Source organism: Oncorhynchus kisutch, linkage group LG12 (genome assembly GCF_002021735.2).
Source record: "Oncorhynchus kisutch isolate 150728-3 linkage group LG12, Okis_V2, whole genome shotgun sequence".
NCBI lineage: Eukaryota > Metazoa > Chordata > Actinopteri > Salmoniformes > Salmonidae > Oncorhynchus > Oncorhynchus kisutch.
Window position 1 is genome coordinate 14428507 of NC_034185.2, and position 11654 is coordinate 14440160.

At 43.7% G+C, this 11654-nt stretch overlaps 1 protein-coding gene across 3 annotated transcripts in view; it reads right to left on the minus strand.

Annotated features, from left to right (window-relative positions):
• The window catches only part of capn3b (calpain 3b), a 28017-nt gene extending 18244 nt beyond the window's left edge, over nucleotides 1-9773 (minus strand). For all 3 annotated transcript variants that reach the window (XM_031836947.1, XM_031836946.1, XM_031836945.1), the window contains exons 1-3: nucleotides 9232-9773; nucleotides 2742-2811; nucleotides 1237-1355 (exon numbers count right to left, since the gene is read on the minus strand). In XM_031836947.1, coding sequence (XP_031692807.1) covers nucleotides 1237-1355; nucleotides 2742-2811; nucleotides 9232-9525 — 483 coding nt within the window. In that variant the 5' untranslated portion in view covers nucleotides 9526-9773. The remainder of the gene's footprint in view (nucleotides 1-1236; nucleotides 1356-2741; nucleotides 2812-9231) is intronic.
• Between the last annotated feature and the right edge of the window lie 1881 nt (nucleotides 9774-11654).

Consider the following 11654-nt stretch of genomic DNA (forward strand, 5'->3'; position numbering starts at 1 on the left):
CATGAGGACTGCAGATGTGGCCAGGGCAATAACTTGCCATCTCCGTACTGTGAGACGCTTAAGACAGCGCTACAGGGAGACAGGACGGACAGCTGATCATCCTCGCAGTGGCAGACCACGTGTAACAACACCTGCACAGGATCGGTACATCCGAACATCACACCTGCGGGACAGGTACAGGATGGCAACAACAGCTGCCCGAGTTACGCCAGGAATGCACAATCCCGCCATCAGTGATCAGACTGTCCGCAATAGGCTGAGAGAGGCTGGACTGAGGGCTTGTAAGCCTGTTGTAAGGCAGGTCCTCACCAGACATCACCGGCAACAACATCGCCTATGGGCACAAACTCACCTTTGCTGGACCAGACAGGACTGGCAAAAGTGCTCTTTACTGACGAGTTTTGTCTCACCAGGGGTGATGGTCAGATTTGCATTTATCGTCAAAGGAATGAGCATTACACCGTTACACCATTACACCATTACGCCTGTACTCTGGAGCGGGATCGATTTGGAGGTGGAGGGTCCGTCATGGTCTGAGGCGGTGTGTCACAGCATCATCGGACTGAGCTTGTTGTCAATGCAGGGAATCTCAACGCTGTGCGTTACATGTGGTACCCTTCCTGCAGGCTCATCCTGACATGACCCTCCAGCATGATAACGCTACCAGCCATACTGCTTGTTCTGTGCGTGATTTCCTGCAAGGCAGGAATGTCAGTGTTCTGCCATGGCCAGCGAAGAGCCCGGATCTCAATCCCATTGAGCACGTCTGGGCCCTGTTGGATCGGAGGGTGAGGGCTAGGGCCATTCCCCCCAGAAATGTCCGGGAACTTGCAGGTGCCTTGGTGGAAGAGTGGGGTAACATCTCACAGCAAGAACTGGCAAATCTGGTGCAGTCCATGAGGAGGAGATCCAATCCAGTACTTAATGCAGCTGGTGGCCACACCAGATACTGACTGTTACTTTTGATTTTGACCCCCCCCCCCCCTTTGTTCAGGGACACATTATTACATTTCTGTTAGTCACATGTCTGTGGAACTTGTTCAGTTTATGTCTCAGTTGTTGAATCTTGTTATGTTCATACAAATATTTACACATGTTAAGTTTGCTGAAAATAAACACAGTTGACAGTGAGAGGACATTTATTTTTAGTAGGTTTTAGTAGAGTTTAGTAGGTCCTGAGTCTACATATATCGATTGAATAGTTCCCAGGTGATTTTGACTATGACCATACAGTACCTGGAAATGGAAGATACCAGCGTAGTTCTCTGTGAAACTCTGGTCTGATGGGATAACTCTGTACAGCAGCTTGTCATTCAGTGTCAGACAGGCAATAGCAGCAAGCAGCCAGCAGTCACCTGCAGGGAACAACAAAACGTTTTGCCTCGAAAAAGAAAAAATGAGCGTTTTATTATTGTACAAGTTCAGATACACCCAGCCCATTTCAGTCAGCTTTCTTCCCTTTGGTGCCGAATGAATATGACCCTGATCATAGCACTGAATTCAACTGTAAGTGGATATAGGACTATGTAGCGCTATGGAATGTGTATGTTCATTCTTTATTGACACTGCTCCTTGAGGTGTGATCTAGAGGGAATGAACCCCCAGACAGAAACAGTAGCCTACACTGCTACATCTACCTACAGCAAAGAGGCTGAGACCATATGGTAAGTACATAGTACCATGGCTGAGTCAGGATCCCTATATACTACTGACTCCTTACGCCCAGCTTAAGGGTATCTACTTGCATGGCTATTTTCTGAACTATGTCATAAACATGGTCTGGTGTAGTTTGACTGCGGCAGCCCCAGTGCGTTCTCAAGCAGGCATTTAGCAGATGCTATGGGAGAGGGGTTTCTGTTACACAGCACTCAAACACAAGTGCATGCCACGCGTGCAACACACACCCCACGCACGCTGTGCACACACACACACCCTGCTGCAGGTGTCAGTCTTTTACAGTGAACCGTGTGGTTACTAGGGGGGTAACTTTTTGTCTCTCGTGCCTTAATTTCTCACACCATCTTTCCATCCTCACTCTCAACACGAGAGCTCCTTAATTGCATCCCCAGCTGTCTGTGCGTCGCAAACTTTGTCTGCCCTCTCCTTTTTCACTGTGCTGAGACACTATGGCTTCAGTTTGAACAGGGGCCGCTAATTAGTGAATGCTATTTGTGCTGTTAGATAACACCTGTCTAACTTTTGATTTTCTCACATCCAAGTCTGGCATGACTCAATGCTGAATCCTCACTGTCTACTTGTACTTGTCTACAGTACTCTGCAGATGTTATTAGTCAGATGTTGCTGCTTCATACCATCGACCATGAGCATACTTTTAGCAACAAGAGTCTTACCCAGTGATGTCATACCGTGCATGATTTCTGTGGTCTTTCCCAGTGATGTCATACAGTGCATGATTTTTGTGGTCTTACCCAATGATGTCATACAGTGCATTATTTCTGTGGTCTTACCCAGTGATATCATACAGTGCATGATTTCTGTGGTCTTACCCAGTGATGTCATACAGTGCATGATTTCTGTGGTCTTACCCAGTGATGTCATACAGTGCATGATTTCTGTGGTCTTACCCAGTGATGTCACACAGTGCATGATTTCTGTGGTCTTACCCAGTGATGTCATACAGTGCATGATTTCTGTGGTCTTACCCAGTGATGTCATACAGTGCATGATTTCTGTGGTCTTACCCAGTGATGTCATACAGTGCATGATTTCTGTGGTCTTACCCAGCTCTCCTTGACAGATGTCTGTCCTACTAGCTCCGTCTATGATGAACTGGGGGTTGTCACAGATTTCCTGCCAAACAAAGAAACAGAAGAACAGCTGTAGCCATGGTAATGTTGTTGGGATGTGCTACGGGGTGTGGAACGTCTTGTGAGAGGGTCAGTCTATAATCAGATAGTACTATGTCTTCTGGGGAATATCTTGACTGTACCATGATAATAACATGACTTACAAAGATATCACGCTACATTACTAGATGGATAAATTATTGTCTTATGCACAGATTGAAGGCCTAAAATAGTCCGGTGTACTTTGGCAGAAACTAGGGTTGCACATTTTGGGGAATATTCAGAGGTGGAAACTTTCCGTGGGAATTAATTGAAATATATGCAAATTAATATTAATCCCATTTAAATGTAGATGTTTTTTGCATTGGAAATATGTACCATATATGGAGACAGAAACATAAACCTTTTACCTTATCATAAGTATACATAATTGCAAAAGATTAAATCCTTCCAATATATATATTTTTTTGTTTTTGTTACGAATTGAACTTTCATTAAATGAGTTGACTCTTCCCATGGGATGATTTCACTGAAAAACAAAAGAAGGGGAATATTGAATGATTCCCAATGATCTCCCAAAAACGTTTTCAACATACATCTGTAAAATTATAGTCTAGAAACTAAAGCTGTGGTTGTCTTCCTGTCAGATTTCCATGTCTTCTCCCTGGACCTCCTCAATGTCCACTTCTTGAACATCAGACTCTGAGGCCTCATCTTCACTGTCACTTTCCAACCTTGTTGAGGATGGCTTGTTGTCAGGCTCAAAAAGCCTCAAATTTGCCCAGATGGCCACCAGTTTTAAAATCCTTGTATTGGTCAGCCTGTTCCGTGCTTTGGTGCGTGTTTTCCCGAACAAGAACCAGTTGCCCTCTGAGGCGGCAGATGTTGGTGGGATTTGAAGGATGATGGAGGCAACAGGGGAAAGAGCCTCACACCCACAAAGTCCCTTCCACCAGGTGGCTGATGAGATACGTTGGCACGACTGCCATATTGGATCTGCATCCCAAAGCCCTTGCTTGGAAGTGTACTTCGCCAGACTGCCAAGAACCTTGCCCTCATCCAGGCCAAGGTGGCGAGACACGGTAGTGATGACACCATAGGCCTTGTTGATCTCTGCACCAGACAGGATGCTCTTGCCAGCATACTTGGGGTCCAACATGTACGCTGCGGCGTGTTTGGGCTTCAGGCAGAAGTCTTCACGCTTTTTGATGTATTTCAGAACGGCAGTTTCCTCTGCTTGGAGCAACAGTGAAGTGGGCAGGGCAGTACAGATTTCTTCTCTTACATCTGCAAGCAGTTTGAACATCAGACAGGATGGCATCGTCTACCTAAATCCGTGCAATGGCTACTGCTATAGGTTTCAGGAGTTTCAGGCTGCTTACCACTCTCTCCCAAAATACATCATCCAGGAGGATCCTCTTGATGGGGCTGTCCATATTGGCAGACTGGGATATGGCCATTCCTTGGAGAGACTCCTTCCCCTCCAGGAGACTGTCAAACATGATGACAACACCACCCCAACGGGTGTTGCTGGGCAACTTCAATGTGGTGCTCTTATTCTTCTCACTTTGCTTGGTGAGATAGATTGTTGCTATAACTTGATGAACCTTCACATACATAATGATTTTCTTGGCTCTCTTGTAGAGTGTATCCATTGTTTACAGTGCCATGTTGTCCTTCAGGAGCAGTTTCAACGCATGAGCAGCACAGCCAATGGGTGTGATGTGAGGGTAGGACTCCTCCACTTTAGACCAAGCAGCCTTCATGTTCGCAGCATTGTCTGTCACCAGTGCAAATACCTTTTGTGGTCCAAGGTCATTGATAACTGCCTTCAGCTCATCTGCAATGTAGAGACCAGTGTGTCTGTTGTCCCTTGTGTCTGTGCCCTTGTAGAATACTGGTTGACGAGTGGAGATTATGTAGTTAATTATTCCTTGCCCACGAACAGTCGACCACCCATCAGAGATGATTCCAATACAGTCTGCTTTCTCTATGATTTGTTTGACCTTCACTTGAACTCTGTTGAACTCTGAATCCAGCAAATGAGTATATAAATGAGTATATAAAGCATGTCTGGTTGTCTCTTCCAATACACATTGCCTGTGAGCATCAGAAGTGAACCAGTTGCATTCCTGCGTTCCTCCATTGAGTCAAAAAAACGTAGGATTTGAGGAGGACCATGAGCTGTTTCTATTGATAAGGTGTCTGATCTTGAGAATCAGCTGTACATGTGATGGAAGAATGCACTGTGCGTGCAGAGGGTTGCAATTCCATTGAATTGGGGACTGTTTAACCAAAATATGCCACAACACCTAGAATTGCCTTATATGTATCCCACAATAAAAGTTCACTGTTATGAGCAATCTTTTTTGATGAATTTAAGCTTAATTTACCATGAAAAATTTCAGAAAAATTACGGAAATTTCTGGGAAAGTTTCCGATCCTTTGCAACCCTAGCAGCAACTAAGAGACGTTTATTTTATACAATCTCCTATAGTGATTAACAGGTGTTGCCCAGGCATAAAACATTGGTCAAAACACATGCATTCAAAACTGGAGTCAACCTCACTTTACAATCATGTCTTCATGAGTGGAATATGAAGGAGGGATGCAAGGCCCAGCCAAAAAACTCTTTGCACAACGTGATAAGTGATAGATCCATAGGGAAAACATAGTAACAGTAGACCAAGTCATCTGCTCACAGCTATTTTAAGTGGTACAGCAAAATGCAGTAGCGGCCTTAAAGTGGGGTCCTCATACCAAACATAGAAATAGTTATTCTACTGTATTTCTAGGATGCCAACAGAGCTGGGAAGGGCTGGCACAAAGAGGTATTGTGTTAAACTTTACATCCAGTTTTACAGTACAACGTAGCTGGTGACCGGATGTAAACTCTGTCATGTAAAGGCCTAACAGTATAAACATACTGTAGGTTTGCTTGCACAGTCATTTCAGGCAGGACAGGATTAAAAGTAGGAAGATCATGCACATAAACAAATGATACCACCTGGCAAACGCAGTGTGCAGGTTTTTCTTCAAAACGAAATGACAAAATAGGAAGAATTTGCACCGAAGCAGTCTGGCGACAGGAAATTATATAGAAGAGAAAAGGACTTGACCCCTGGGGAGAGGACTTGACCTCTGGGGAGAGGACTGGACCCCTGGGGTTGTTTCAGAGTCTGGTTGGTTGCTCTTATTCTTTGGTTGGGTTGAAGAATACTAGTTACAACCATGAATGAGACAACTTAGTGAATTATGACCTCTTCCATTAAAAGCAGCTGTCACAGGTCACAACCTCTAGAGTTTTCCTACCAAGGGTTAATGTATTTGGTAATACCTCTGGACTTCTCACTTAACCTGGACAAAGATTGAATGCCAAAGGATCTACGTTGAGGGGAATGAGTTGAACTACAACCATGTTCAAATAGTTTGGCCTGCCTGTAGTGCAAGAAGGGTGGGCTTTGTGCTTTAGGGACTATTCCATTGGCTCCATTACACAAGAAAAGCTCAATCAAGCACAGCTGAAATATTGTTCTAATATTATTTGAACCCAGGTCTTGATCTCATTATTGACGATAGAGAAAGTGAAAGTCCATTTGCAGTCCATAATAATGCCTGAATGAAATGTAAGGTTCTGTCATTGGTGTGGATATATTTCGGTGTTTGTAGGAGTGTGTAGTGGTCACATCTTGTTTTATGGAAGCATATGTTAAAGCAGTATTGGAGGAGGTCATTATTAAAAGGGCTTGAGTTTCACGACTCAGTCACGACTCAGTCACGACTCAGTCACGACTCAGTCACGACTCAGTCACGACTCAAGGGGACGAGTCAGCAAATGGACAAATACTTGGATCGGATCCATATGCACCAACATGATTTCTCCACACCTTTAAGTCTGCGAAGAACGATTGCTTCACCACCAACTTAGACCAGTCTTACTGCTGACCTTGTGAGAGAGTTGAACTCACATGGGCTTAAAATGGTTCAACTTCATCAGTGCTGGTGGATTTATAAATGTACAATTTTGACCCAATGGCAAATTTATCACATTTTTTCTGCAACCTGATCAGGGCCAAATTCCGGAGCTCCCTGGGGTGGTTATATATAACATACAGTAACAGTAGTTCTAATTATATCCACCATCTGGAAAAATAGGTTGGATATACTGTTGGTACATACCAAGCCATCATCTTTGTCTTAAGATGTCTCGAGACATCTTGAGACATAAAATTAAGATGTATTGAGACAGTTTGAGACATTGCAAATTTTCAAGACATCTAAATACATTTAAAGGTGCAATCCATATTAGAAAACAATACAAAAGTGGGCCACCCTGCCTCTGTTTTGGTAAAAAGCTGAGGGATGGGCCTGGAGAAATGTAACCAATCAACATAGACAGAGCTAAGACTGACCAGCCAAGAGATCAAAATGATAGCTTTAACCGTATTCTGAGGTTATACATTGTTTACACAAGCTTATATTTTAGGTTCTTATGGGGTACGAACGTTTAACTAAGCTCTTGAGGCATTAATAGTTATATTCTTCAATAATCAGTGGGTACATATCATTAATTTATAAGTTTAAAAAATGGATGTAGCAACTGCAGATTGCCCCTTTTTAAGAAACATTTTGAAGGCATGTCTTTTAACTTCTCAAGGCATGGTAATGGATGGGTATGTATGGTTGACGAAAGCGTAACACAATTCAAACCAGCTTGAACAACAAAGGGAATCAAGTGTTCAAATGACGACCTTGATAATCCAAAAAAAGCATTTCTTACCTCAGGACACTTCCTGAGGTGACTATCCCAGAATGAGTTTTAGCATTGTTTTAGGTGTTAAATCCCTGAATGAGGCAGGTGCAACGTTTGCATCTGATGCAAAGGCTTAGTAAATCTGGGCCTTCAACCAAGTTTTCAATATCAAGTTAGTAAAGATCTGAGTTATGGTGGATAGAATGTCAGGTCAGCCTGTCCACTCCAGCAGTAAACCCCTCTTTGGCACCTACCTCATCACATGAGGTGCCCCATGGGTTCACAGGAAGGCTAACCTCATACCCCTGATTTAGACCTTGGATAATGTTGACCCTTTGGCTTTAAGTTAAACTTGGTCACATCGAGGTCAAGCTATCATGACTGCAAGTCAGTAAGACACCATTAGTCCTGTGACATTCCATGACTGGAAAACATCTGAGTAACACCAACTGTGGGCTTAAGCAATTTTATGCACTAACATGAGTCACTCCAGATTAGAGCTTTTGCTAAATGACTAAAATGTTCCATAGAAATGCAAACACACCCATGTATGAGCCTTCACAATGTCTTATTACAAGGATTCTTGTGAGGTTTATAATATGTTATCTCTCTTTGAAGTAAAATGTTCAACTGACTCAAAATGGCTGTTATTGTATTAAGTCAGGATCATCAAGAGATGATAATAATACATTGTAAGGGATCATGCATGCTTACGACAAGTGTTACGCAATATAACAGCGTTATGATGCATTGTAACTGCATTACACTTGCAGGCTTTGAGGTAACGTTACCCTATCATTATTTTCATCTTGGAATGAGAATCCACCAACAACTACAACATAAGATTCACATACTGTTGACTTACATGAATACCAAGACTGCAAAGTCAAAAATACACTGGTTTTGCCACTCAGAGAGTCTTGTAACAGCACACTGCCTAACAAGACTGATTATTGGTTGACTATAATATCCCAAATCTCCCTCTGCTCTCTCGCTGTAAGCCTCGTGGCGTGACTGGCGGTACTGTAGTGAGGCCTGCCTGTTGCAGAGTCTCAGCTGTCTGTGATTCTAGAACCTGATGATCCGCAGCTATGAGCCTACAAATATTCAGCAGAATTGCTCTCGCTTTCCCCCAGGTTATTTACCAGAAGTGATGTCATAACAATGTTTTTGCAGCGAATGAAGAGAGATTTGATCTTAGGCTGAGTGATAATACCTTACCACAAGTGGGTTGCTGTTTTTGTTAATCTACTTGTCTGCAGCCTTCAGCCCTAATATGTTTTAAAAAACTTTGACACACTTCATCAAGAGCTGGGGTGGTAGGTGTAACAGAGTAGGTCCCATCCCTCGCCAGACTTGGGCTCAAACCAGGGACACATTGACCAAAAGCATTTCTTACTCAAAAAGGACAGAGATGTTCTCTAGTAGAACCTAACTATCTATTTATTTTCCTTTTGTGATACAGTGGTGCAGTCTTTATTGCAATATAAGTTCCATCTTAACAGCTTTACAATTTGTATATGTTTATCTAGCCCTGATAGATATGTTCTGATAGCACCTTCAATTGATTATGTAAATTTAAACATATCCTACCCCAACATACAGGTACAGTTCCAACCTTGAGGCAAGGTGTACTTCACCCCTGCTAGTGGGAAAACAGATGGCACTCACCGTTGGGCGCTTCCACTCAAATTCAATGGGAAATTTGCTGCTGTACCAAAGAGAGGAATCATTGGGTGGGAACAGAGGGTCTTCAAACAGGACTTTCTTGTGTACGTATTTGTCTCGCAACTCCAAGAAGTTCTTCAGGCGCTTGGCATCTTTGACGGCCTCGTTTCTGCTCAAAATGGCAGTGTAGATACTGTTGCTGGCCGTGAAGGGGTAGTCAGTCTTACCCTCAGGTACATCAGGTGATGCCTCAGTTTCCAACGCCACCTTCACTGAAGTTTCCTCAACAAGGGCCATCTTGGCTTTGTTTTTCCCCTAATGTGTGTCCTTGTTCCCCCTATCAGTGTGAGCTGCCCCCTTTAGTATGTATGTTAGTCAGTCCAAATGAATGAAAGTGAGGATTCTTTTCAGAGTTCAATGCAAGAGCATGAACTTTCAAAACATCCCTGATAAACTTCCCTTCGTCCTTCCTCGTGCTTTCCTCTCACTCTCGGTTCCTTTATATGCTGGGGGCACTCACAATACCAAACACACCCTCCAACCCACACTCATAAACACACACTGACACTTTTGCCTTTGCAGGTCTATAAATAGGCCCCTTGAAAAGTGGGGAGGAGGCCGCTCTGAAAAGGACTACCGCTCCGAACATTTCTAAGTCTACAGTGTAGGTCTACAATTCACTAGGTTGGAGATGGCAGATTGGGAAAGCAGGCTTGGGCATGGGCAAGCAGGCCCCACATACCAATATTATACATACCATGTAATGATACCTACACTAACTTTACCATGTCTCTCCCTGATATCAGCTACAGTCAAGAACAATTTTGCTGATTGAACTTGAGTTGTTGGGTTGTGAAATGGATGTGTGGTGGGCCTGTAGTGTAGCTGATGAGGATGATGAATTGAACCTGTGGATTGCAAAAGCATTTTACATGACTCTCTGTCGTTCTCTGTGTCCAATGTTTAGTCTGTCCATCTGGGTGGTGTACACTGTAGCCTTCACCAGTATGCACCAGGCAGAGCATTGATAAACATGAACCATATTGATCTGAGGGAAACAATAGCCATAGGATAATGCAGTGCATTCAGAAAGTATTCAGACCCCTTCCCTTTTTCCACATTGTTACATTACAGCCTTATTCTAAAATGGATTAAATAAAACATTTTCCTCATCATTTGGAAAGGCACCCACCTGTCTATATAAGGTCCATCAGTTGACAGAGCATGTCAAAGCAAAAACCAAGCCATGAGGTTGAGGGAATTGTCCTTAGAGCTCCAAGACAGGATTGCGTCGAGGCACAGCTCTGGGGAAGGGTACCAAAAAAATGTCTGCAGCATTGAAGGTCCCCAAGAACACAGTGGCCTCCATCATTCTTAAATGGAAGAAGTTTGGAACCGGGCAGCCAGACTCTTCCTAGAGCTGGCTGCCTGGGCCAAACTGAGCAATCGGGGGAGAAGGGCCTCGATCAGGGAGGTGACCAAGAACCTGATGGTCTCTCTGACAGCGTTCCAGAGTTCCTCTGTGGAGATGGGAGAACCTTCCAGAAGGACAACCATCTCTGCAGCACTTCATCAATAAGGCCTTTATGGTAGTGGCTAGACGGAAGACACTCCTCAGTACAAGGCACATGACAGCCCGCTTAGAGTTTGCCATAAGTCACCTAAAGGACTCTCAGACCATGAGAACAAGATTCTCTGGTCTGATGAAACCAATATTGAACTATTTTGCCTGAATGCCAAGCGTCACATCTGGAGGAAACCTGGCACCATCCCTGTGGTGACGCATGGTGGTGGCAGCATCATGCTGTGGGGATGTTTTTCAGCAGCAGGGACTGGGAGACGAGTCAGAATCGAGGGAAAAATGAACGGAGCAAAGTACAGAGAGATCCTTGATGAAAACCTGCTCCAGAGACTGGGGTGAAGGTTCACCTTCCAACAGGACAACGACCCTAAGCACACAGCCAAGACAACACGAGAGTGGCTTCGGGACAAGTCTCTGAGTGGCCTGGCCAAAGCCCAGACTTGAACCTGACCGAACATCACTGGAGACACCTGACAATTGCTGTGCAGTGATGCTCCCCATCCAACCTGACAGATCTTGAGAGGATCTGCAGAGGGAATGAGAGAAACTCCCCAAATACAGCTGTGCCAAGCTTGTAGCGTCATACCCAGGAAGACTGTAAAGGCTGTAATCACTGCCAAAGGTGCTTCAACAAAGTATTGAGTATGAATACTTATGTAAATGTTATATTTCCAGGGTTTTTTATTTCAAAAATTGGCAAACGTATAAAAACGTGTTTTTGCTTTGTCATTATGGGGTATTGTGTGTAGATTGATGAGGGGGGAAACTAAACAATGTAATCAATTTTAGAATAAGGCTGTAACATAACAAAATGTGGAAAAAGTCAAGGGGTCTGAATACTTTT